Source organism: Monodon monoceros, unplaced genomic scaffold (assembly GCF_005190385.1).
Source record: "Monodon monoceros isolate NGI ecotype Baffin Bay Population unplaced genomic scaffold, NGI_Narwhal_1 Super_Scaffold_13, whole genome shotgun sequence".
NCBI lineage: Eukaryota > Metazoa > Chordata > Mammalia > Artiodactyla > Monodontidae > Monodon > Monodon monoceros.
The window spans coordinates 85,442,948-85,468,979 of NW_021703769.1; the positions used below are offsets into that span (position 1 = coordinate 85,442,948).

The 26,032-nt window shown below is 61.0% G+C and overlaps 2 protein-coding genes and 1 long non-coding RNA gene across 10 annotated transcripts in view; 2 read left to right on the forward strand and 1 right to left on the reverse strand.

Annotated features, from left to right (window-relative positions):
• Positions 1–5,315: 5,315 nt before the first annotated feature.
• Positions 5,316–10,472, reverse strand: LOC114894353 (cytochrome P450 2W1). The gene is given in 10 exon segments (XM_029220886.1): positions 5,316–5,512; positions 5,640–5,781; positions 6,118–6,302; positions 6,389–6,527; positions 6,869–7,042; positions 8,313–8,470; positions 8,538–8,687; positions 9,001–9,163; positions 10,066–10,195; positions 10,456–10,472. Coding segments are annotated over 10 exon segments (1,455 nt in total).
• Positions 10,473–12,582: 2,110 nt separating this feature from the next.
• Positions 12,583–13,369, forward strand: LOC114893705. Its single transcript, XR_003792997.1, has 3 exons — positions 12,583–12,850; positions 12,948–13,004; positions 13,092–13,369. It is a non-coding gene; the product is annotated as an uncharacterized LOC114893705 (long non-coding RNA).
• A 4,467-nt stretch (positions 13,370–17,836) lies between these two features.
• Positions 17,837–26,032, forward strand: part of ADAP1 (ArfGAP with dual PH domains 1) — an 86,776-nt gene continuing 78,580 nt past the window's right edge. For 7 of the 8 annotated variants that reach the window (XM_029219791.1, XM_029219794.1, XM_029219790.1 and 4 more), the window contains exons 1-2: positions 17,837–17,985; positions 18,646–18,757. In XM_029219791.1, coding sequence (XP_029075624.1) covers positions 18,706–18,757 — 52 coding nt within the window. In that variant the 5' untranslated portion in view covers positions 17,837–17,985; positions 18,646–18,705. Of the gene's footprint in view, positions 17,986–18,645; positions 18,758–19,063; positions 19,078–26,032 lie in introns of those variants that run through there. The other variant, XM_029219797.1, reaches the window with a different exon arrangement.

Consider the following 26,032-nt stretch of genomic DNA (forward strand, 5'->3'; position numbering starts at 1 on the left):
GTACAATAAAGGAAGGTCCACAGGACACAGGGAAGGGGCAGGTTCTCTTTAAGGGATCTGGGCTGAGAAATAGATGTACAATAAAGGAAGGTCCACAGGACACAGGGAAGGGGCAGGTTCTCTTTAAGGGATCCTGGTTGAGAAATAGACGTACAATAAAGGAAGGTCCACAGGACGCAGGCAAGGGGGCAGGTTCTCCTTAAGGGATCCGGGCTGAGAAATAGACGTACAATAAAGGAAGGTCCACAGGACACACGGAAGGGGCAGGTTCTCCTTAAGGGATCCGGGTTGACTGATCAGGAACATAGCTCTGGGTTTCCTGGCAGCCAAATCGAAAAGGGAAACATGGTGGTACTGGGTCCTCATCTCCTGTTAATGTGAAACGGCCCAGGAGAGCCAGGCGCTCCCCTTGTGCACAGAGGCTCTTGGACACTGACTTAGGGGGCTCCCGTAGGGTGTGCAGTGCCGTCCTCTGCGGCGTCCCCCCAGCAGAAGGCGCAGGGGAGGTGATGCATCGCTTGGTGCGGGACCAAGCTCAGGGTCCAGGCGGTTCCTGGGGTCCCTGTGTGGTCATAGGTGGCACTCTGATGGCCCCAGGGGTCAGTTGATGTGGAGGGTCTGAGCCTGGTGGCTGCACACGGGTACTAGGCTCGCCGGCCACCGTGTCCGTCCGTGGGCTGAGGAGCATCTCCCTGAGGGGGCAGGTGGAGCTCCCCCACCTGTTGTGGGGGGCGTCCCGGGCGTCCGTCAGGTCAGCGGCCACGGCACCCCGAGGGATCAGGATGGAGCTGGCGGGGCTTTTTCTGAGGTGCGGCCAAGCTCACTGGCCTGTCAAAACCTCAGCCCCCCGCACCCTGGCCCTCCGAGGAAGCCACCGCCACGGAGCCAGTAGTTGTCAGGTTTATGGCTGAGAAGCAGGTGTTTCCTATTGGCCTCGCCTGTGGGATGTGGGGACTCAGCTGCTTCTGCACCCCCAGGAGGCTCGCGTCCACTTTGGGTAAACTGGTGTTGAGTGTGTCCCGTCGGTCCCGTAAGGATACAGTGACCAGCCAGAGTGTCCCTGCGCGACGGGAAGGAAGCTGGGACGGAGGGGCCTCGGGAAGTTAGACGCCCGAGCCGGGACCCCTGCCCCCAGTGTGCTCTCCCCCACCACGGGTTTGCCCTGCGAGGTGGGTGGCGGCCATGCAACACCGTTGGGTTCTGGACTCACAGAAGAACGTCTCCAGTCAAAGCCCCTGCAGCCCCAGGAGCTGAGACCGCAGCCTGTATGTCTGTTCTGGAGGGTTCGCTTGTGCTTTAGGGCTGATGCGGTGTGGCCAGGGGCCAGCCCTGGAACCAAAGGCAGATCTGGACCAAGAGCCACCCGCCGGCCCCCAGAGGTTCCCCCTCAAGAGGCTGGGGCACTGCAGCCTTGGGAACAGACTGTCCAGGGACTGACCAACCCACGTGAGCCCAGTCCTCACGTCCAGCCCACCTGCCCCCTCCTGACCCACGATGCCAGGGGGCCCTTGATGGACGTCTGCCCGCGGACGCTTCTCCCAAAAGCCGCACAGCCAGCGAGAAACAGGATCTAAAGCTTGGAGTGTCCGACAAATGGTGAGCAATTAAAAGGTGCTTCATCCGTAAGATGGGCTATGACTCAGCCTTTAGAAGGGAGGAAACTGACACATCGTGATGGACCTTGAGGACATGATGCTCAGTGAAATAAACTATTACAGAAGGACAAATACTGTGTGATTCCACTTCTGCGAGGTCCCTGGAGAGACAGAAAGTAGGGGGTGGGGGCCCAGGGCTGGGGGAGGGGGAGGGGAGCTGGTGTTTAATGGGACAGAGTCTCAGTTTGGAAAGACGAGAATGTTCTGTGCGTGGATGGTGTTGACGGTTCCTCAACAGCGTGAACGAGCGTGATGTTCCTGAACTGGACACTGAGAAGTGGGTAGGACGATAAATTGTATGTTCTCTATGTTTTACCACAGTAAGAAAAATACTTTAAAAAATGAAACAGGGCTTCCCTGGTGGCACAGTGGTTGAGAGTCCGCCTGCCGATGCAGGGGACACGGGTTCGTGCCCTGGTCCGGGAAGATCCCACATGCCGCGGAGCGGCTGGGCCCGTGAGCCATGGCCGCTGAGCCTGCGCGTCCAGAGCCTGTGCTCGGCAACGGGAGAGGACAGAACAGTGAGAGGCCCGCGTACCTCAAAAAAAAAAAAAAAAACAAAACCAACTAGAATGTGAGATGACTGACCCGTCAGCTCCCCCCCTGGGGTCGATCTGCACACTGGGTAGTGGGGAGGGCTTCTGCCTTTCGGCAGGGGTCGGGGGCAGCCCCAGGGGCCGGGCAGATGTCCACCGTCCCCAGTTCCTAGTCCCACATCCCTTGCTGAGGAGCTGAAGAAGCTTTCAGACTGTCTGAGTCCGGCAGGCGGGTCCAGGGGTTGGTTTCGTGGGTCAGACGACAGACGTCAAACTTGGCAAAACGTGCTTCGTTCCTGTCGACATAAAGCAGGGGGAAGGGATCGGTTTCCCCAGAGGCCAGGTGCTCTCGGCTCTCCTGGGCCCCAGCCAGCTGGTCTGAGTCTGGCCATTTCAAGGCGGGGGCAAGGGGAGCCTGAGAATGGAGGCCTGGGTCCCCTGCCGAGAGAGGGTGGGGCCCAAGCCCTGGACTTGGGGGGACGAGGGTCTCGCTCACACCAGCCCTCTGCCCAGTCCCCCACAGATGTGCATCTGGACTGGGGTGACCGCCCCCTGGGGAGGGAGGCGGAGATGCTCTGGGGCAGGTGACGAGCAGCCCACCGCCTGAGGGCGCCAAGCGGCAGTGATCTGCATGCCTGGGCGCCGAGCCCCCGCCTGACGTCCCAGGGGAGTCACCCCAGTGAAGCCCCATCCCCGCCGGAGCCTCGTCCCAGAAACAGGGTTCCCCAACTCCCAACGCCATGCACGGGCACCCCGGGGTCACCGTTGTTCCCAGCTGTGTCTCTGCCCGCCGGCGCCCCGCCCCCTCAGCTTCGTTCGAGCCGCCAAGGCCACCTGTGGGGCCGGGCTGCCCCGAGCAGCAGCGCATTTGTATTTTTATTTATTTATTATTTTTTAAAAGTTTATGGATTTATTTTTGGCTGTGTTGGGTCTCCGTTGCTGCGCGCAGGCTTTCTCTAGTTGCGGCGAGCCGGGGCTACTGTTCGTTGCGGTGCGTGGGCTTCTCGTTGGGTGGCTTCTCTTGTTGTGGAGCACGGGCTCTAGAGCGCAGGCTCAGTAGCTGTGGCGCATGGACCTAGTTGCTCCGCGGCATGTGGGATCTTCCCAGACCGGGGCTCGAACCCGTGTGCCCTGCCTTGGCAGGCGGATTCTTAACCACTGCGCCAGCAGGGAAGTCCGAGCAGCACATTTTTAAATCCTTTTCTGCCAGGATCTACCCCTTCCAACCCAGCAGGACGGCTTTTTAAATTTGTTTTTGGCAAATTAAAATAACTGCCGTAAACCGTCAACCAACCAACCAGATTCTTTTGAGAAAACTTAACATCACCTTTGAAAGTGGTTCATCTTGTCACCTATTCTTGTAAGTTAGAAAATAAGCGCCTTAGTTTCTGGGTCCTGCACCTGGGCCCAGTGGGATGTCCCGGGAGGTGCCGCAGCCACGGTTCCTGCTCTGGGTCCACGGCAGAGAGCAGGGGTCTTGCGATGGCGATGCTAGCATTTTCCCTCCTTACAGCCGTACCCACCTCATCCCACCAGGGCCCGCTGCCAGAAAGCCGAGTCTCTTCCCACAGCAGCTTTGGGCCAGTTCTGTGGCCTCCGGAACATTCTGCCCACCCTGCAGAGTGAAGCTTGGTACCTCGGCTGTGCCCTGGGCGAGGCGGGCTCCCTGCGCCCCGCGTTCAACGCCAGGTGTTCCAAACCGACAAGAAGAGAAGGACACAGTGAACCCTCGCTGCCCTGCCCCCAGCCCCCTCCAGGGATGTGGGGACCACCCTCCCCTTCCCGGGCCCACTGTAATGTATCGTGGCCACAGCCCTGCCCTTCATTATTAGGAAGCTTCCCCTCCCCACACCCCACCCCCTGCCCCACGTGCGGCTTAGCGCGGTCACAGGCTTTTCAATTTGCACTCATCTGACACTCCCCAGTGTCCGCTCTCCTCCAGGAAGGCCCTCTGGTGCCCAGCTGGGAACAGAGCCTTTTCCTGTACGCCCCCAGCCCTGTGCCTCCCTCTGGTCCAGGCGGCAAGCTCCGAGCTCCAGGAGGGCGGAAGCCACGGCTTGTTTGCCCCCATCCAGCTCATGGACAAGGTGTTGGGAAGGCATCGGTGTGATCTCAGCACTTTGTGCAGAATCCTCCAGCATCGCTAACCTCCTGCCACGTCCCGGGCCCCGGCCCTCCACCCACCCCCAGCTGGCCCCTCTGTGCTCCTCCTCGGAGAGGTGACCTCCACGCAGAGACAAGGAGCCGGTTCATGGGGAGGGTCTGGGGGCAGATGTGGAAGAGGAGCGGGGGGTCAGAGTGGACCAGAGAAGAGGCTTCTGGAGGCGGCCTCCCTGCAAACTCCTACTCAACCTTCCCACCTGAGCCCTGCCGTCGCCCTCTGGGTGGCCGCTGCCCCTCAACTAGCTTGTCTTCTGCTAAGGGTGTCTCTGTGGTGGCCCCAGGGCTCAGGGGCCTGGCTCCAGGGGCAGAGTGCTGCCTGAGTACGGTGCCCAGGACCTCTGAGAACGGGGTGGGGTCTGCAGGAGACCCGCTGGACCCAGGGCAGGACCGGGCACGGCACAGAGCAAGCGGGAACGCTGGTCTGAGGCTGGCCTCTGGGTGGACGTCATCCCGGGGCCCAGCAGCCCCTGCCATCTGCCTGTATCCCCAGCTGCAGGTGGGTGGCACCTCTGTGCCTGGCAGGTGTTGTCTGGCGACGCTGGCCCTGCTGGGGAACCAGATGGGGACAGTGTGGAGGGGGATGCAGGAGGGAGCAGCGGGGAGGCCTGTGAGGGGCTGCTGCACCCGTGGGGGGGGGGGCGCCCTGGAGGGTCTGCCGGGGGCCCAGGTGCAGACAGGCAGCAGCGATGCCCTAGGGTGTAGGGATGGAGGGAGGAGGGAACCCAGCTCTGCCCTGTGGTGCAGGGCCTGGGAGAGGCAGAACAGGGTCAAGCCTGGGTGGGGCTCTCAGGCCGGGGTTGGGATATGCAGCCTGTGGTGGCCATGGCAGAGAGCCCAGTGGGGGGAGCCATCCGTCCTTCCGTCCTGTCTCCATCACCTGCCGAGCACCCCAAGCTGGGAGTGACTCAGACCCTCCCCGGCCCTGGGACTTTGTCCCATAGTCAGGCCAGGCCTCTCGTGGTCAGCGCCCCTGCAGCCTGGGCACCGCACACAGGGCCTGGGTCAGCGGCCGCGTGGTGAAGGCCAGGGTGGGCGTGGTGCCCAGGGTGGCGGAGCTGAGGCCGGGCGGGGGCAGCAGGCAGTACCTCTGCAGGAGGCCTGAGAACAGCAGGAACAGCTCCGACCTGGCCAGGCTCTCCCCGACGCAGACGCGGCAGCCTGCAGGGGACGCGGGGTGCGGGGTGGGTGCCGGAGGCTGTGGCGGGGTGGGGGGAGCCCTGCGGGCTGGGGACCCTGAGCTCTCGAGGCCCCGGGGACCAGGCCGCGGCCCGTGGGGCTGTGGTACCTGCAGAAAAAGGCAGGAAGGCCGCCCACTTCACGAAGCGCCCGTCGGCGTCCAGGAAGTGGCCCGGGTTGAACTGGCGGGGGGTCTCCCACTGCGTCTTGTCCAGGAGCACGGAGCTCAGGAGGGGCACCACAGGCGTGCCCTGTGAGGGGCGGCAGGTGGGCAGATGGACGCCCCGTCCACCCAGGCGGCCCCAGGCGGGGAGCACAGGGAGGGGGCCCTGACGGGGGTGGGAAGGCGGGGCGGGGCCTGGCAGGGATCTGCTGGGGGTTCGTGCTTAGCCCCAGGTGACCCCCGTGGTGTGGCCCCGGGTCTGCTGTGAGGGGCTGTGCGGCCGAGGGCTGCCTCCCGATGAACCACCCATCTCCTACCTCCTATGGGGAGCCCTGGCATCAGGCACCTGAGTCCCTGAGACCCCCAGCCCCATCTGCTGCGAACGAGAGGAACAGGTCCGGGGTGGGGGGCCTGGCCCTCCCACCTTGGGGAGCAGGTGGCCATCCAGCTGGGTGTCGGAGGCTGTGCACCGCGGCACGTGGGGCAGGAGGGTGATGAAGCGCCGGACCTCATGCAGCACGGCGTTGGTGTAGGGCAGGGAGCGCTGGTCCTCCAGCCGGGGGGGCCGCCCGGGCCCCAGCACTCGGTCCAGCTCCTCCTGCACCCGGCCTGCGGGCAAGAGGGTGGGCGCCAGCGTCCCGGGGAGCCTCTGCCCCTCGGTCCTGGGCCCTGCGGGAACGGGCTCACGGGCTCACCCTGCACACTCGGGTGCTTGCCCATCAGGAGGGCGGCCCACTGCAGCGTGGCGGACATGGTCTCCGTGCCAGCCATGACCATGTCCAGGGCACAGGCCACCACGTTGACCTTGGCAAACAGGCCCTCGGGGTCTTTCCCCTGCAGAGGTGGGTGGGGCTGGGCTCAGCTGGAGGCTGGCTCCATGGACCCCCCCCCCCCCCCCGCCAGCCCCAGGCTCAAAAAAGGCATAGAAGACAGAGGCCTGACGGGAAGGATACTGCCAGGATCCACCGAGCGCCTACGGCATTCTGGGTTCACCGCAGCCTTAAAACCGTCCCATTTCACAGATAAGGAGATCGAGGCTTAGAGAGGCTCCCCCCCAGAGGTGGAGCAGTATGGCGTAGGGCCAGCATGGCTCCCTCCCCAGCACCTCTCCTCCTGGGTGGGGCCCCGGGATGCCCCCTAGGTCTCTTGGGTGGTGGGGTGGGTCTTGCCCACACCTGGCCCTGCTGGATCAGGGCGTCCAGGTAGCTCTACATGGGCCCTCGCCCAGGCACGGGGGGCCGCCGTGCCTCCAGGAGGTTCCTCAGGATGGCCCGCACCGCCTCCACCTTCCGCAGGACGGGCCGGTGCAGCTGGAGGAGGGCCCCGAGCCAAGGGTAGATGTTGAGCAGCTGGGGGCAGGGGGCAAGACGGCGTGGTTGGGGGGTGAGGGCACAGGCGCCACAGCCCCACCTGGTGAGGGGCGGATCCGTACTCCGGCAGCTGTGCTCACCTGTCGGGGGGCCCCTGGCACAGCCCCAGACCCCAGGTAGAGGTGCCACAAGGGGGCACCTGCTCCCTGCTCACGGGGCCCCTCCCTCACCCTCTCAGTGGGACCAGCAGCCCCAGGGGCTCTGATGAAGTCATCTACCTGAGTGCAGGAAGGAGAGGCCGCTCGACAGGTAACACCCCTGGGGGTCCGTGCAAGTCACAGCAGGAACCTGCCATCACGGCCCCCCCGCTCCCCCACCCACCAAAGTGGGGAAGAGGGAGAAGGGCGAGGGCTGCTGCTGTGGAAGTAACTTTGAATGTGCTGGGGTCATTAGAAAAAAAGGGGGACTTGCAAACTTCAGAGTTTCAGCTCACGACGTCGTGAAACGGGGCTCACGGCACAGCCTGTCTGACACGGCTGTCAGCCACCCTCTGACTACACTCGCACCACCGTGTCCCCCAGAATGCGAGCCATCACACGGGGCACAGGCACGGAAGGCCACGGAACATTCTGTCTCCCTGGAGCCCCCGACCCTCTGGCCTCCATCCTCCTGGGGCTCCCTGGTGGGACTCGGCCAGGCTACTCTCGGGCGGAGGCCACATCTTCCTGCCCGTCCGAGCCTCCTCCAGCCGCGAGGGATGACTTAGAATCAGGACCCAAGCCATGAGTGCCCGCCCCACGCCCACGGGCTCGGGTCCTGGAGAGACGGGGCTGAAAAGTACACGTGAGCCACGTGCCAGCATACGTGCGTACCCCCCCTCAATGTGCGTGCCTGAGCACGTTATGGTTAAAACTGGTAACGGGGGCTACAGGTGACAACAGTTACCTTCTGGAAAATGAAATGCACGCAGCCCTGGGGGTTCTGAGAGCCAGGACGGATCCCTGTGATTCCTGAGCCTGAGGGAGGACCCCCGGTTCAAGGGCTGGGGGCCTGGGGGACATTGAGCCCCATATCCGGGGAAGAAATGCCCGGGTCCCACCTGCACCTCTGAGCAGATGCCTCTATTGCTGACGGAAGGTGTGGAGGAGGCGGCGAGGACCCCTGCCCCTCGTTTCCCAGGAGCACAGGGAACTGGCCTGGGGTCACGTGGCTGGTGGAAGCGCGCCTGGGGCCTGCTGTGCTGCTTCCCGAGGCGGCAGCTCGGCTCTCCCTGCCCCCACCCAGCAAGCGGGGAGCAGCGACCTCTCACCTGCAAGCCGGGCGTCCCCAAGAGGACCATGACCCTGTCGATGAGGCCCAGCAGGGACACGAACATGGGATCCCGGTAGTCGAACCGCTGGCCAAAGAGGAGCATGAAGGTGATGTTGGAGGGAGCCCAGCCGAGCAGGGCCAGCGGGAAGGGCCGGCCTGGGGGCGGACAGAGGCCTCAGAGCTGAGGGGCCCCCGGGAAGGGGGCGCGCCGGCCCCCACTCACCTCCGTAGCTGTCCAGCTGTGCCGTGAGGCACCTCAGCTCCTGCAGGACCTTGTCGGCCACGGGCGCCCTCCCCACGCCCAGGCCACGGAGGGTGCGCATGGTGAGCTGGCGGGCGGCCCTCCAGCGCTCCCCGGAGGAGGAGAAGACGCCTGCGGGCCGGACACCCCGTGAGCGGCCCGGGTGATGCAGGAGGGAGCAACGGGGGGCTGACCGACGGGGCGGGGGCCTGGCTGGGGCCTCACTCCCTCCCCCAGGCCTGGCCCCTGGAGCTGGCCTCGGCTGGCCCAGCCCTTTCTGGTGTTCCCTGGTCCCCGGTGCGCCCAGCTTGCCGCGTGGACACCCTGGCACTCCCCCTGGGCCACACTGGGAGCGCTCCCCCAGCTGCCGCAGGTAGGGGGACCGACCCTCCTCCTCGGCCCCTCTCTGCCTGGTGGAAGCCCCCTCACCCCGCCACACACCTACCCCTGCCTCCCTGGATGAGCTGGAAGATGGCGATGGGGGGCCGGCCGGCCAGCTCCTGTCCGGTGCCCACCAGGGCCTCCCTCACCGCCTTGTAGCCGGTCAGCACCATCGTCTTCTGGCGCCCCAGATGGACAGCGAACGCTGGCCTGTACTGCTCCGCGAGCTGTGGGGACAGGCAGGGATCAGCCTGCGGCTCCACCCCCAGCTCCCCTGGGAGCCCCTCAGGCCCCGCCCACCGTATGTGGAGGACTCAGGGAGGCCCCTGGGCCTCTGTGTGGGCCCCCTCCCTTCTGTCCTCCCGGCACCCCTGTCTGGGACGGGAGGGCTGTTGTCTCCTCACTTTACAGATGGAGAGACAGGCCTGGGGGTGGGAAGTGAGTTGCTGTGGGTCACGTGGTGCAGCAGGGCCTGCCACTCCTGCCCACTGCCCGCTCTGCCACCGGCGTGCAGACAGTGGCCTCCAGGGCCCGGCACTGGGCACAGGGCCTGAGAACCCTGGTGCCTGCAGGCTGACTTCGTGGGTCATCACGGCTCCCCACCCACCTGCAGGGCCTGGGGGCCACGAGGCAGCCTCATGGTTGGGTCCTGGAAGCACCTCAGCCAAGTGATCATGGGAGCTGGAGCTCAGTGGAGGGGGGCGGTGGGCTGGATGATCCCCGAGGGCGGGGCCAGGCCTGTGCCTCTGCTTCAGCGGGTCAGCCAGCTCGAGGTGGGCGAGGGTGTTCAGCCTCCAGCCCAGGTGGCAGGAGCCACACCCAACAGGCGTCCCACGAGGCCCCCCCAAACCTGGCCCTCCTGCAGGCACTCATCAGAAACTGCCTTCTCCAGGGAGCGCTCCAGGCCTGCCACTCCTGGTCCCCTGCTCCTTGGTCCGCCCATCCGTTTCCCTGTGGGCTGGAATGTCTTTCTCTTCCCCGAGGCGACGCGGGCACTTGGGCCTCCTGTGTCCCCTGGGCACGGACCTCCCACCCCACGGGGTTCCTGGAAATTGGGGCTGGGGTGCCTTCAGGGCCGGCAGGGGCCCAGGCGCAGAGCCCAGCCGAGCACGTGCGTGCCCTGACCCGCCTCCATCAGCGACTCGTCCTGCTGTGCCACACGCAGCAAATGTAGGTTCCTGACGAGGGGCAGCGGGCACGGCCCCGGGGGCCAGCAGGGGGCCGGGGAGGGGGTGTGGGTGCAGGTGCGGAGGAGCCCCCTACAGCCCCAGGAGCAGCAGGGCCATGAGGACAGCGGTGGCGAGGCCCCAGCTCCCCTCCCGGCCGCCCTGTGCCTTATATGCGTCCCGGGAGCCCCACCCACCCCACCGCCCCACCGCCCCACCACCCCAAGAATGTGGAATGAGCAGTTTGCAGGGGACAGCCAGGCGGCTTAAAGCCACAGGCGTGCGTGGTATGTTAGGTCGAGTCTGTGGCAGGGGGCTGGTGGGGCCGGGGCCGTCTGGGGGCTCCGCCTTACTGGGGAGCGCACAGCATGGCGGCCAGTCTGCTCCCCACAGGTCTCGGCCCCTGCCCGGTCTCCCCGTCAGAACCGGGGCTCAGGGGCCTTGGGCCCTGTCCTCCCCAGGCTCTGAGCCTCCCTCTGAAGGACTCCTTGGCCTCTTCCAAACCCACCACCACCTGTGTCCACCCAGCTCCTCTCTGCCTGGAGCCGGGGGGGGGGGACACCAGGAGTGGAGCGGCCCACAAGGTCTGCACAGCAAACGCCTCAAATCCTGGGACTTCAGAGGCCCTGGCGGAGAGCTCGCCCGAGTGGCGGTCTGCTCCTTGGTGGCTTTTCGAGCACTGTCACCCAGGCAGGAGGCCCTGGCCGCGCCGGGACGAGGCGGGGGTTCGGGGAGGCGGTGGGTCGCTCAGAGGGGCCCACCCCTCAGGCAGGGCTGGGCGACCGGCGGCTGGGCTCACAAGCCCCCGCCCGTCTGGGCTGCACTGTGGCCTGCTAAACCCTGGTGGCCCAGCTGGGAGGGGAGGAGGTGCTGTTTGGGAAACGAGCTCTGAGGGGTGGGAGGGCTGTTGGCACCAGAAATGGCTGGGCCTGCTCTGGGCCTCCTCCCAACACAAGGCTGTGGGAACCCCATTCGCGCCCCTGGGCCCCTCACCCCGGGGCCTGTCTGCTGGGGCACCATGCGTACCCCTACACAAACCCCAGAGCCAAGGCCGCCTGAGGGCCCTTACCCGCTCTGAGCCCCGATTTGCACACCTCCCGTGACCGGGTGCTCACTACCTCACAGGCAGACCGTCCAGATACACAGCCGTGGAGCTGCAGTGAGGGAGGACCCCTCTCTGACTGCTAGGTCTCCGGATCATTTGGGCTGAGTGGCCGGTACCAAGGCCCCTACTGGGTGCATAGGCTGGGGCTCCTGTACGCCCAGGACAGTTCACTTAATTAGTCCAGTGTGCATTTACTGAGTGCCTGCGTGTACCAGGCTCGGCCAGGAGCTAGGGCTACAGAAACTGGTGGTGCAGGGATCCTAAAAGGGCCCTCCCCGTGTGGCAGCGACTTTGCCATGGGAAGTGCCTTGGGTGTCGGAGCTGGAGAGGTGGGTCACAGGAGGAAGGGCATTCTCGCAGAACAGCCTGTGCACAGAGCCTGGAGGTCTGAGCCGGAAGGGGCGCTGGGAAGGCCCGGGTCATGGCCACGGGAGCCCCGCCCGGGTGACCGAGCGGGAATGACACTCGTGGTGGGAGGGCAGTGTGGCCGAGGCGCTGGAGACGGACGCAGGGTCCCTGTGGGGGGCCTCGAGGAGCAGGCGGCCCCCACAGTCGGACGGTGCCGCTGGGGAGGACGTGTCCAGCCCCCGACAGCCTGGCGGGGTCACCCGGAAGCAGGCTCAGCTGGGAGGCATCCTGTCCAGCACGGGGTGTGCAGCGGGGGAAGGTCACGGGCGGAAAGAGCAGGGGGGTCGGCAGTGAGGCCCCAGGACGTGAGTGCGTCGGGTCCCAGAGAAGTGATTCGGTGGAAGATGGACTGGGGCTGCTGGTGTCGTCCTCCGACTACAGGGCAGGAGATTATCCTGGGGGAACCACAGGGGCCCCGGGGAGGAGGGAGGCCGGCGGGGCGGGGAGCTGGCTCGAGCTGGGGGAGGACTTGTGTTTTTAGGCTTCAAGAGTGAGTATCCGAGAGACAGAGGCCACAGCCGATATCTATGACCTGTGACCTAGCCTTAGGGTCACCCTTGGATGAGGGGAGCCAAGGTAAGGGGGAATGGATGGGGGAGGAGCAAGGTTCTAGAAGAGTCTGGGACAGGGGAGGTGGACGGCTCTCAAAGGGTCCAGTCCGAGCTTTCCGGGGCCTGTGCCCTGGGGCGCCCGCGCTGCTCTGTCTGCAGTGCCCCGGGGCCCCGAGCCTGGCAGTCCCCACAGGCGGGGGGTGGCGCCGGCAGGGCCTGCGGGCATCTCTCCGGCACCGCCAGCCCCCTGCTGCCTTTCCTCAGCTCACCTAGCGCCTTCTCCCCGCCCCGCACCCTGAAATAACAGCAATGACAATAATGAAATCCCTCCCTCATGCTCCACTCCTTTCGCAGACAAACTCCTAGAAAGCTGCTGCGCCCCCTCGCCCCCCTCGCCCCCCTCGTCCCCGCCCAGCCCTCGGAAAGGGTCCTGCCAGCCTCCCAGCGACCTGTGTCACAGGCTCCGCCTGCGTGAGGTCCAGGGGCCGCAGCAAACTGGGCGTTTGGACAGCAGGAAAGTGTCCTCAGCTGCGCGGTGGGTGTGGGCAGGGCTGGTTCCTCGGGGCAAGGCGGGGTGCTCGTCTCCCAGCTCCAGAGGGCTGCTGGCGCCCCTCAGCCGGCCCTGATCCAGGATGGCCTCGTCTGGAGTCCCTTCCCTTTGTGACACCGGCCCAGGCCAGGCAGGTACATCTCTTGTGGGGCCACCAGTGAAGCCACTACAACCTCCCACACAGACTCTTTGATGAATGTAGGTATTAGTTGGGATATTTGTCTATTCCAGTAGGTGATAGACACACACCAGCAAAGAATCCGGAAGTCCAGCAAGTCCCTCAGCAAGGTGAGCACCCTCCCCGACGTACCACTTCCTCGTGCATCCTTCAGAGATGCACCCTGTCGTGTACACGCTTTTTTTTTTTTTTACAAGTTTATTCACGTACGGTAAACGGCGCATGTAAAAGCGTACAATTGAATGAGCTGAGATGCGTAGACACCCTGGGACACTTTGCTACATTCAGGACAGTGAACATCTCCATCAGCCAAAGTCTCTGCATTTTATTTTTATGGTAACGACGTAGCCAGGACCGAGCAGGGGCCTCCTTCCCACTGCGTAACTGCTGCCTCGTCGGGCTGGGCCTGCCTGTCCGTCAGTCCATCTCAGGCCCTTACGAACCTCCTGCTAAAAATGCCTGTGTGGGGCTTCCGTGGTGGTGCAGTGGTTAAGAATCCGCCTGCCAATGCAGGGGACACGGGTTCGAGCCCTGGGCCAGGAAGATCCCACATGCTGCGGAGCAACTAAGCCCATGTGCCACAGCTACTGAGCCCGCGAGCGACAACTACTGAAGCCCGCGTGCCTAGAGCCCATGCTCTTCAACAGGAGAAGCCACTGCAATGAGAAGCCCGCGCACCGCAATGAAGAGCAGCCCCTGCTCGCCGCAACTAGAGAAAAGCCCGCACACAGCAATGAAGATCCAACGCAGCCAAAAGTAAATAAATTTATAAAAAATAAAATAAAAAGACCTGTGTGCCCGTCCCTGTGCACAGCTGCCCGGTTGCTGTAAGATAACTTCCTGGCAGTGCTACCCGAGCCAAGGGGTTGCTTCTCGTCAGATCTGGCAACGTTCCCACCCGGGGAAGCAGCTGCACCCGCAATGCCCCGCACCCCAGGTGAGGCCCCTCCTGCCCCCGCGTCTGCAGGGCCTCAGGAGGAGCCGCCTCCTCCGGGTGTCCCTGGTCTTCGCCGCGCCTTCATCTCCTGCCCCCCGATATCTGACGCCAAATGCTGGGGGGTCTCCTGAGCTCTGCTCCAGGCCAGCCGGTCCCTTTTCTCGGCAACAAGAGTGATTTTTCAAGCTCGTGACCCCTGAACTTTGAGGTGGCGCCCACACCCTGGAGTCCAGAAGGGCCCCCTGCCTCTGCATTGCATCACCTGAACCCAAGGGTTCTGTGCCTGCTGGGACTCTTCATAGGGAAGAAACCCGAAACTGGCTGGAGCAGGGCACTGGGTCGAAGGACATCCCCCCAACATTCACACCCACCCAGAGCCTCAGAATAGGACCTTGTTTGGAGGGAGGGTCTTTAGAGAGGTCATCCTGCCTCTCGCGCAGTGACAGAGGCAGAGGTGCAGGCCACGGCCACAAGCCAAGGAGCGTGGGAGCCCCAGAAGCTGAAAGGGGCAGGAAGGGCCCCCCCTCCGCTGGAGCCGCCGCTGGGAGATGGCCCTGCGACACCAGCCTCCAGAGCTGACAGGGTGTGAGTTGATGGTGTTTTCAGCCCCCTAGGCTGTGGTGCTGTTAGGGCAGCCCCAGGAGACCGTGGAAGCAGAGTTCAGAAAATTACCCCACTCGCAGAAACGAGGCAAATGGGTGACATGTGTCCCTTCACGGGGTCACTGTCTAACCAGCCTGCCGGGTGTCGTTCGGCCCGGGAGGGTTGCTTTCTCTGACTTGCCGTTTATTATCGACCAGGCCCAGGTGCCACGAAGCTGGAGGTTACCTTGCGGAAAATAGGAAAAGTGCAGGTGATTTTCCCCCATAAACATGCAGGTGACTTCTGTCTGGTGGAGAAGATAAGCAAGGTTGTGGCTTTATTGTCCTGTTAAGACATTAACCTGACATCAATGTTAGACGTTAACTCCTGAGCCCAGCTCAGCAGCCTCGTTCCGGAGCTCCTTCTCTGACTGCATGTGGATCCGTCAGGGTTTGACATTCTTCTTTGAACCAGCCTTGCCATCTAGACTCGTTCACCTTGTTAACGGGTGAGATAAAATTCTGACACGTGCTCAGTATATATTTGGCTGAAAGCCTTTTGAAAATGACACTTTGACAGCAGAATTTGTTAAAGTGGGAAGATCAGCTATCTCTTAGTTTCAGGCAAGGGTAGATCCAGGGACCAGATGATGTTATTAGGATTTGGATGAATTCTCCTTGCTCTTGGGTCTGCTGGCTGCACTCTGGGGCGAGTAACGGTGGCCAGACGACAGCCGGCCGCCCAGGCTCGCGTCCTTCTAGCCGCAGTCCAGTGCGCAGTTCCACTGGCTCTATCCTGGTGCTCAGGCAGAAGCCTGGGGATTGTTCTGGTCAGACCTGATTGGCCAGGCCCCCCGCTGGCCAGGGGTCGCCAGGCTCCTACTGGGGCTTAGGTCACACCTGGCCTTGACACCCGAGGTTCAGGGTGTTCCCTAGAGGGGTCTGGAGTTGCACACACCTGGCTCCACACTCAGCCCTTCCATCCACTTGTTAGCTGAGGCAGACGGCATGTTGCAATGACAGCACCCAGCCCATAAGTTCTTCGTATAATTTGTCCTCCGCCCGTGGAGAGCAGGGGCCCTGCCCTTGAATTTGAGTGGGAGCTTGTGACCATGGCGGAGGCAATGCTGTGTAACATTTTTTTTTAATAAATTAATTTTATTTATTTATTTATTTTTGGCTGCGTTGGGTCTTCCCTGCTGTGCACACAGGCTTTTCTCTAGTTGTGGTGAGCAGGGTCTACTCTTCGTTGTGGTGCACGGGCTTCTCATTTTGGTGGCGTTTCTTGACCTCAAGCCAAGGGGCTTGGCCTCTCTGTGTCTCTACGTGTGACATGCGGGTAATAATACCTGCCCAACTACGTTCATTCTACAAAAATATTTTTTTATTTTTATAGATTGATTGATTGGCCGCACCACATAGCGTGTGGGATCCGAGTTTCCCTGCCGGGGATCGAAACTGCGCCCCCTGCAGTGGAAGCGCGGAGTCTTAACCACTGGACCGCCAGCGGATTCCCTCTTCAAAAAATATTAACAGAACACCTACTGTGTTCTGGGCACTGTTCCCGGCCCCGTGACCCCACACTAAACAGCCCGGCGCGTAAGAGGGGTTCCAAAAACACTAGCTCCTTCCCCAATTTTCAAATCTGTGCACTGCTAAACATCTCCTACAAAGCAATAACCGCTTGTCAGGTACAGACATGTCAGTTAAAAGCTGGCCGTCACCCCCCGGTCACTGGGCCTCTGGTGCTTCACTGGTCCCTCAGGGCTGCCAGACGGAGAGGTACGGGCAGCCCTGGTGGGATTGGGCTGTTCCTTTTACTGCTAAGTGGTACGATCTAGTCAAGTGGAAAAGTGCTACTTGCTGGGTAATAAAAGCTTCCATTGTTCACCAGCCCTGGAAACATATTAATGAATAACCCAGTGTGCGGCCCCTGGCCGCAGCGGTGTGAACGGTTGTTAATACGGCAGGAACAGGTACAATCTTCCTTTTGTAGTTTTAAGTGGGCCCAGAGCCCCAGGTCGACCAAGGCCCAGACAACAGGATGGGCTCTCCCTGCAGACCCCTGTTGTCAGCCCACAAACGTTTGGTGGAGCTCTGTGCTGGCTCTGGACAAACAGAGAATCCAGCCTCAGGCACAGAGATCCGGTGGTGTGCACCACGGGTGCAGGGGGGGGGGGCGGCTTCAAGTGGGTGGAGGCAAGCAGATGCCTTCTGGAGGAGGGGGCACCCAAGTCAGCCCTGGAAGGGGGCAGGCCTGTGGGGGAGGGGCTGCTGGGACTGGCTGGCAAGCTCCTGACATTACAAGGGGCAGGGCCTGGGGGCAGGAAAGCTTGTCCAGGGGGGCCAGTGGTGACTCTGTGATGCTAAGTCCCCTCTGTGCTTACGTCTGGGGCCTGGCACACGGCGGGTGCCAGTGACTGTTATGCAGGTGGGGATTGGAGCTCAGGGCAGAATCACAGACAACAGGGTGTGCTGGGCGGGCGGCCGCCCACTTTCCCCGTCACCCAGATGAAAGCCAGAGGCTCTGCCCAGGGTGCAGGGCTGGGAGGGTTTCGGCTGGGGAGAGCTGGGGTCCCCACTGAGCCCTTTCCCTGTTGTTACTGTTGCCATAACGACAATAATAAATGACCACCAGGGGCTTTCCTGTTTATGATGCATTTTTACTCTCTTATCTGTTGAATTGTGTCCCCAAATTCATATGTTGAAGTCCTAGCTCCCCCTACCTTAGAACGTGACCTTTTCGGGAACAGGGTCCTTGCTGATGTAATTAGTTAAGGTCATCGGGGTGGGCCCTAATCCAATACTAGTGCGTCCTCATAAAAGGAGGAGATTTGGACAGTGACACACAGGGAGAGGCCACATGATGAGGCAGAGATAGGGTGATGCATCCACAAGCCAGCAACCCACCAGCAGGGATGGGAGAGGCCAGGAGTGGATGCTCCAATCTCAGACGACTGGCCCCCAGAACTGTGAGAGAATTTCTGTTGTTCTAAGCCACCCAGAGTGTGCACTTTGTTATGGCAGCAGCAGGAAACTAACGCTCCTTCCTTCTCACCAGGCAAGCACCAGGATTACGCCCTGGTGCCCAGTGGGGAGAAGCCCCTGCAGACTCTCGGGGATACAGAGACCCATAGGCACAGCCTGCAGGACTGTGCAAGTCTGCTGTGTGTCCTTGGGCAAGTTGCTGAACGTCTCTGAACTTCCATTTCCTCATCGTGAGGAGGTGACGGCTGGACCCTCTGCCGCTGGGTTGCCCTTAGGGTCATAGGGTCCCGCAGAGCAATTGGCGGAGGGTCCGGGCCTTTTAGAGCCCGGGGGTGGGGCCCTGGTGGTGAGGGCGGGCCCTATAGGGCGAGGGGCGGGGCCAAGCGACCAGGGGCTGCTCGACGCTCGACGTGATCGGCGCTCCTGCGGGGGCCTGCTCGGCGCTCGGCCGGCCGTCCTGCGTACAGCGCGCGTCGCTCTTGGAGACTCCGGGCGCCGCCGTCATGTCGACGGCCATGAACTTCGGGTCCAAGAGCTTCCAGCCGCGGCCCCCGGACAAGGGCAGCTTCCCGCTGGATCACTTCGGTGAGCGGGGGCGGTCGGGGCTCCCCGGCCGGACCGGCGCAGCCCTGGGCCGGCTCGTTGGAGCCGCGCGGCCGGGGAGGCACTGGCGTTTGCTTGCGGTGCGGGCGGGGCCGCTGAGGCTGGGTTCGGCCCGGTCGGGTCCGGTCCCGGCTCAGGGCCTCCCGCCGCGGCCCTAGGGTGGGCGCTGGACGGGGCTGGGCCCTCGGAACCGGGGAGGGGACGCGGAGTCCCGGTCTCCAGTCTGGGGCCGACGTTGCGTCGACAGGGTCCTTCGCGGGTGTGAGGCCCGCGGGGTTAAACGGGTGCCTCGCGCGAGAGCGAAGGACGCTCCTGATCGTCGCAAACTACGTGGAAACCAAGGCTTCGGAGATAGGTTTATGGATGGATTTTTCGTGTGCCAGCATTTTACTGAGAAATGTTAGACACACGCGGCAACGTCGGGAGAATCCCGCGTGAGCGGCCCGGCGCCGCCGCCTGGATGCCCTCCTTCTCCTGTACTTGCTTTCCCACTTGGTACATTTGCGTTTTCCAGTCTGTTTCCAGCGTGTTTCGGGAGGAAACCAGTTTTCAAAGGGGGAGGAGGGGTTCTGCCAGTAAGGCTGCGGGGCGGGCCTGTGATGTTTTCACTTTAAAAAGGAAACACTCTTCTGTTTGTTGCAGGGGAATGTAAAGGCTTTAAAGAGAGATTCATGAAGTGTCTTCGGGACAACAATTTCGAAAATGCTTTGTGCAGAAACGAGTCAAAAGAATATCTGGAGTGCAGGATGGAGAGGCAAGTACATGCCAACGGTTATTTATGGCTTCTCCCCCCTCCCGCCTCTGGCTAAAATGTTGATTCCCAGAGGTCTCAGATGAGCTTGTGTTTCGGAACTGTAGGGCTGCTTGCCCGCGAAGTTGAGGCTTTTCAGAGGTTCAGTTGTACTCCAAGTTGCTTAGCAAAATCACGGGAACCTTTTCTCCCGTGATAGCATTGGACATGATTGCCTTCCTCCGAGTATTTTCTTCCCAAATTTGGGTGCTACTGACATGTCATTCAGCTTTCAGAATCGCGCATCATAAAAATGCTGACTGAGTCGAAAGATTTGAAGATTTGTGAGTACACAGCTTATTCCTTTAAATATTTTTCTTGGAACATAAAAGTCTGTGCTCTGTTGTTTTGTTCCACGTCGGCTCAGAGCTGTTTGCAGCGTGACGGGCGAGACAGTGGGCCCTGTAAGGAACGATGAACGACGAGTGACTCTTCCTGCCTTAATCAGAATGTACTGGACCTCACCTTTAAAGAAAACAAGAACGCTCTTAACTGATCTGTTGAGACTTTCCTTAAAATAAGTACTATTGTAAACCTTCACGGGGAAAGTGTGTAACGTACAATTACGTCCTTGGGTGGGAACTTTTATTTCTGCCTTTTGAGTCCTTCATTAGTTCACTAAGGAGTCATCAGAGGCCTTGTCTGAAGACAGGTTGACATAAACCTGAGCCTCATTTTCATTTTCCCTTAACAAACTCAGACACTCCGCCGCAGGCAAGATCTGCTGTGCTTCTCGGGCCCCGGTGTGTTGAGGGCTGTCGGGGACACTGGGGCCTTTAGGGGGACGGACCCTCAGGTGGCTTCCTGAGTCGCGCAGGCTTGCGGTGCTGGCATCTGACGACGGGCCGGCCCCGGCCCCGAGTAGCGCATCAGTCGGATCTGCACGTTTCAGTCACTCTCTTTCAAATTGATGCGTCTTCAAGACACCTGAACTCCTTGAGTTTCTTCTTGGTATGGCCACGCCTCCGAGACTGAGTTTGGAGCTGGTCTCCGCCCTGTGTGAGGGTGTGAGCAGGTCGCCCGCCTCCCCGAAGCTCGGGTCACCGTCCCTGGGTCAGTCGTCCCTGGGCCAGCACGCGGCCCAGCAGCTCCTGCGTGAGGTTGCTCGGAGGGTTTGGCTGGTTGGGTCCCAGAGCAGCTCCTGCTGCCTGACCAGGGCTTCCAGGTAGGGCCAGCAGAAGCGCCCTCTTTTCCCCATTTGCCCCTGGGAGGGAGCTGCCCGCGTCTCCATGTGGTGGCCCCTCACCCAGCGCAGCTTTTGGGCACCATCCTCCCTGGGCAGCTGAGGACGTGGGGAGACAGGGACGCGGCCGGCCGCTCTGTGGGTCCCACGATTCGAGTGGCTTCACTGGTTGGTCAGGCGACGTTTGGATGAATGTACGGGGATGTATGTGTTTCTGCCTTGGCCAGTTATTTTGACTGGAGACTTTCAGTTTGTTTTCAATGAAAATCCTCAAACGTACAAAAGCAGAGGATCGTCTAGATCTCCATAACCATCACCCAGATTCAGGGTCAAGGTTTTTCCCATTTTGCCCTTATCCATCACCCTTTTTAAAAGCCTCTTTTCTCCTCCTCTTTTTTCCTTTCTGCCGACATTCCAGACCTTATTTTGCCCCTACCTACTTCACGTGTGTCGTTTCAAAAACCAGACTGTGGTAGGGTTTGCAAGTCGCCTCACGAGGACTCGGGCCCTGTCAGCCTGAAGTGGACGTGTCTGCGACTTAGGTGGGGGCACGTTTTCTCACAGCAGCAACTGGTAAAATTGGGGTTGCACTGTCGGCAGAGACCCAGCAAACACACGTGTGATCCCCGACCTCAGGTCCGGTTCCCGCCTGAGGCCGGGCCTCCTGACCGGGTGCCAGAGGGTAGAGCAGATGGTCCTGGGAAAGCCCTCTGCCCGACCCAGGGTGCGGCCAGTGAACGCTGGTCACTGTGATCAGGTGCGGGCAGGTTCCCTCTGGAGGCGCTGTCTCCCGGCCTGTTCCAGCTCCCAGCGACGCCGTGTCCTCGGCCCGAGGCCCCTTTCTCCACCCTCACGTTCCACAGGGCTGCATCTGTCCCCTCCTCTCTCCTCTTTACATTTTTTCTCTCTGACCAGAGCCAGCAAAGTTTCTCTGATTTTAAGGATTCGTGGGATTAGGTTGGGTCCACCTGGATAATCCAGGCTGGCCTCATCTCCGGACTGGCTGATTGACAACATTATTTTCATCTTCAGTCTTAACCCCCGTCCCGTGTAAGGTCGCACTCACAAGCTCTAGGGAATAGGGTGTCCTTTGGGAGTCGTGGTCCTGCCGACCGCAGTGGAGCTGAGAGTCAGTTGTAAGAGCTGTCGGCCAGTTGTACTCTTCTGGCAAAGATGTGGGAAGGTTTATCATTATTTGCCTGTTTTGGGTTTAAGGACTGTCTTGTGCATCCCATCACTGTACAGTTGGTTTAACCTGCTGCCAGGTTAGATTGTGCCACCTGGGGTTTGCGATTCTGGGGACATCATCTTAAGGACTGTTGCTGGGCCACTGGGTTTTGTGCGCATGGCAGTCAGGGGCAGGTAAAGGGGGCAGGAGTGGAGGGACTGCACCCCGGAGCTGCCAGGCTTTCCTTCACCCCTGCACCTCGACGCGCTCTGCCTCTGGTCTCCTGCTGGCTGTCTAGGCGGCCGGCCCCGCGAGTTCCGGGGCGACGTGACGAGGGAGGTGTGGCCGGGAGCACGGCGGGGCTCCTCTGTCCCGGCCTCGGCTGCTTCCTGCCCCTCGGGGGTGCAGGGCTAAGGGTACCGCTCGGGGTCTGTTCCCAGGACGGAGTGGTTGGGGGTGAGGTGGTGGCGGGTGCCCAGGGCCTACCTCGGCCCCACGCGGACAGGGCTTGTCCCCCGGCCACCCCGACAGCTCTCACTCTTCCTTTCAGGCAGCTGATGGCACCAGAACCCCTGGAAAAACTGGGATTTGGAGATTTGATAGATGGAAAGTCAGAGACAAAATCGGAACCGTGATGGGAAGAAGCCCGCAGGGCTGTGTGGGGTTGTCCGATGACCTGCCGCCCCAGCAGCTTGCTTGTAGGTACCGCGGCTCAGGAAGGGGCTTTGGTGATGCCCGCGAGGTGCCACTCGAAATAAAGACAGACACTCCTCCCTGATCGATGCGCCTCGTGGCTGGGAAATGGCTCGTCTTCGGAAGCTCCCAAAAGGATTCTGGAAAACCATTGTCCCCTTTAGATCCCATTTTCCCCCAGGAGTGTTAGGTTTTATCTTTAAGTTCAGGTGTGCGATGGGGCTCCTGGGAAGGTGAGGTGCCGGATGACGTCCGCCTAGTGAGTGGACACCGCAGGTTCCTGTGAGATGCTGGATTCACACCACGGGTTCTGCGTGTCTTTTCGGTGCAAAAGTGATAAATGTTCACGAATTGTGGTCTGTTATGTAGACAGAGATTATGGGGAAGACGTTTCCTAGCAAATGCGTTTCTCTTTGTACTCATAAATATACGTGCCTTTTTTTCTTCTTTTCTTTCTTTGGAGGATGAGCTTGGAAGTGGGAAGCAGCCTGGCTTTTGATTCTTCTGACTTCCTGATTGTTTTGCTGACGCACAAACACCACGCATCTTTCTAGTCCAGGGGCATTTTCTGATTTGGATCAGACGATACTTGTTAAACTAGATGGTTTAATTTTAAGAACTCATTTGCTGTAACTGAGAAACAGAACGTCCCCCCGTCGATCGATGTGCACGGTAGCCTCCAGTGCTTTTACTCCGAGGAAGCCCCCGAGACCGCAGCCATCCCTGCTTCCCGGCCAAACGTGGTCGGGGCAGCGCGTTCCCGCTGAGAGCTGCCCAGGGTGCTGTCAGGACAGACCTCCTGGGGGTGCAGACCCCGCGATGGCGTTTCTGGGGCGCCTTGTCGTCTGGGCTCAGAACCACAGCAGAGCCCCCGGACCTGCCCTGTGGACTGCCTTCCCTGGCCCCCCAGTCAGCTGGCTTTTGTCCCAGTGTGACCAGTGCTGGGAGAATCCAGGTGTGTCCCCGCTGGTGGGGACAGCCGGCCCTGATCCCCCCCCCTTCTTCTGCCTGGCGACCCAGGCCAGGCTCCGGGAAACCCTCGTGGTCTGCTCCTCGGCCGTGTCCAGTTCTCTGTGTTGACGTCCCTCTGCCTCGGTCCTACGGTGATGGCCATACTCGGTCAGGCCCTCCCTGCTGGTCCCTCTGAGGCTGGTCCCATCTCCGCGGGGCTCCCCAGCACCAAGGGCTGCATCTGTGGTTTGTCACTGTTCAGCGTCAGCTCTGTCTGTGCTTCTAATTGTTCTGCAGCTTGTTTCCATATTTTTAGCTAGTTTATGAAAAGCCGTGGTTTCTATCAGCAAAGTGAGCCACGAAAATATTTTCTGTTTTCCAACAGTGCAGCGTCACACACACACAAGGTTATTTATCGCAGCATTGTCTGCAATTGGAAAGCATTTAGAGACGGGGCCCTGGGCGGCCACAGGAAGGACTGAGGGAGAGAGAACGGAGCGCCCCGCGCTGCCCCAGGGGTGGCTCACTGTGAGCAGGCTCCGAGAGGGAACCAGGGCCCAGAGAACGTCGTGGTGAGAGAGAGAGAAGGAACCAGCACGACACCCGCGTGCCTGAGCAACAAGAAACTACGGAAGGCAAACTGGAAACCAGTGAGGATGGTTGCTGACAGGTGTGGGGGTGGGAGGCAGCTCTCTGAGTGCTTCTGACTCGGAGCCATGTTCTTGTTTTCCGTGCTCGAAAGATAAACCGGGACGTGGGGGGGGCCACCGTGGGACAGCGGCAGTGACCCCGAGCCCAGCCGTGTCGCAAATGCTGACTCTGCCCACGGCAGAGGGGCCGGCGGGACGGGACTTGCCCAGGTAGCTTTGGAAAATAGTGTTTTGATTAAAGCTAGAGACAAAAAGATGAGATTTGTGCCCTGGTTAGTATGTTTGTTCTTCACATGGGCAGTGGTTTTGAGGCTGTGAATTTTAAGGTGGAAAAAGCTGGAGCTGTGCTGTGGGTGATGAGAGCCGGGGCTGTGGGATCCTGGCTCTCGGACATCTGCCAGGGCAGCGGGTAGGGAAGCAGACGTGTAAGTGTGTATGCGTGCGCGCGTGTTCGTACGGACGTCCCCTCGCTCTGGGCACCAAGGGACCAGGGGCAGTGACCCCTGGCAGCACGGATCTGAGCCTCTCTCCAGCAGGAGGACCCAGGGGCAGGAAAGTCCAGGTGAGCCTGGACCCTCTTGTGTCAGAAAGTAAGGAATTGCTGGAACCATGATGGGCTTGTCGAGAGGACATGCGCTGGAGCTCCCGTGGCCCGATCGGGGACCAGTGGAGCAGAAGAAGGAAGGACTGTTGTGGGCTTTGGCAGCAGAATCAGTTCCTACCCAGGAGCCGCCGTTGATGGAAATACTGAATGGGGTAAACGTATCAGTGCAGGAAGGGACACCCCTCCTCCGGGTCCCAACCCACATGGAAGGAAGGAGCATCGGTGGTCCTGAGGTGGGTGGGCAGCGTGATGTGGAACAGGTTTGCCTGGTCTGGAGGGCGCCCCGTGAAGCACTTGGCAAGCAGCTGAGGCTTCTCAGCGTGGTTGCCTGACTGCCTGCTCCCCACAGCGCCTGCCCCGACCGATGCCCTGAGAAGGCGGCATTGCTTCTGCTGTTGTCTTGCCAGGAGTGCCTCACATCAGTCTAATGAGCCACGCAGACACACCTGACATGAGGGACGGGCTGCAGAGTGAGGAACAGCGCTCCCCAGAAGGGCCGCGTCCTGGACAACAGATGGAGGGGCTGCCCCGGGCCAAGGGTCCAGGGAGGCTAGGGCCACCAGGGAGCCCGAGGGCCCGCACGTCAGTCACAGCACTTCTTGTCCTGTGCTCGCAGAGGGTGTCGTCGGGAGAAGCAGGCAGACAGAACTGTGGCCTGTTTCTGCAACTTTCTGGAAGTCTGAAATTATTTTGGAATCATTTAAAAAAATATTTTGTGCTAAGCTCTTTGTAGTTGAACTTTCTATATACGTGACCGGGTAAATACTCACTTTGAAACACGTTCATGAATCTCAGATAGAATGCAGACGCAGTGGTTTCTGCATCAGGAGGGGACGGCCGGGCTCTTGACAAAGGGCGGCAGCTTCCCGCGCTGCCTGCTGTCTCCTGGGTCTCAGTTGCTAAAAATGCCAGGCTCAGGGGTCCAGACGTCCTGTCTGGTCCTGCCAAAGCTCCTGTGAGATATTTTTAGTTGCCCATCATTTGTCGTATAAAGAATGCCTTTTATTTCTCGTACATACTCGTCACGATGAGCCAGCGACATTATTAGAAGACAATTTCCAGAATGTTTTCCAAGTGTCCTCCTTAGGCAGGAGGTAAGCCGGAGCAATCAGGTCAGACCTGGGCCCACAGCTGCCTTCCCGGCAAGTGAGGCCAACGGAGCCCCTTGACCTGGCTCTCACTCCAGCCCCTGGGGCGGAAGCTCGGGGCGCAGGGCCAGGCCACCCTCCGTCCACAGCCTTGCACAGGCCTCCACTCTGCTGGCTGGGCCCCAGGTCCTTTTAGCAACTCTGTGAAAACCTCAGGCAGCACACGGGGTGGCTGGAATATGTCTACAGTTAGCAAGGCAGTGTTTTTATTTTTTAAAAAAGGCAAGTCAGGTTTCTTCCCCACTAACAGGTCAGCACAGACTTGGTGGCTTAAACAACACATTTATGCCCCAGCCCGGAGGCCACAAGTCCAAAGGGGAGGGTCCGTCTCCTCCTCTTCCAGCTCCTAGAGGCACCGCGGTTCATGGCCCGAGGCCGTCCTCCACCTGAGCCAGTGGCTTCTCTCATCCCCGACTCGGCCTCCTCCCCGCACCTCCCTCTGGCCCTGGCCCTCCCACCTCCCTCCTCTTAGGGCCCTCATGATGACATTGCCCACCCCACCCCCACCCCCACCCCCCGGCCCCGGCATAATCCCGCCTCCCTTCTCAAGACCCTTAACCACAGCTGCACAGTCCGCTTTGCCACGTGGGGCCTCAGAGTCTTGGGTTCCGGGACCAGGACGTGTGCACTTGAGGCTGGTCCTCAGCCGGCGGCAGCACCTGCCAGTGCTTTGGGAGGACGTCGAATTTTCTCAGGGCTGAGTTTAAATCCCTGTGTTTTTTGGAATCTTTGGCACTGGCTTTGCTGCTGCTTGTTGCTGGCAGACGGCGGAGAATGGGTACGTACTTAATAACCGGGATCGGAAAGTCCCTGCCAGCGTGGCATGTGGGACGGGGCCCCCC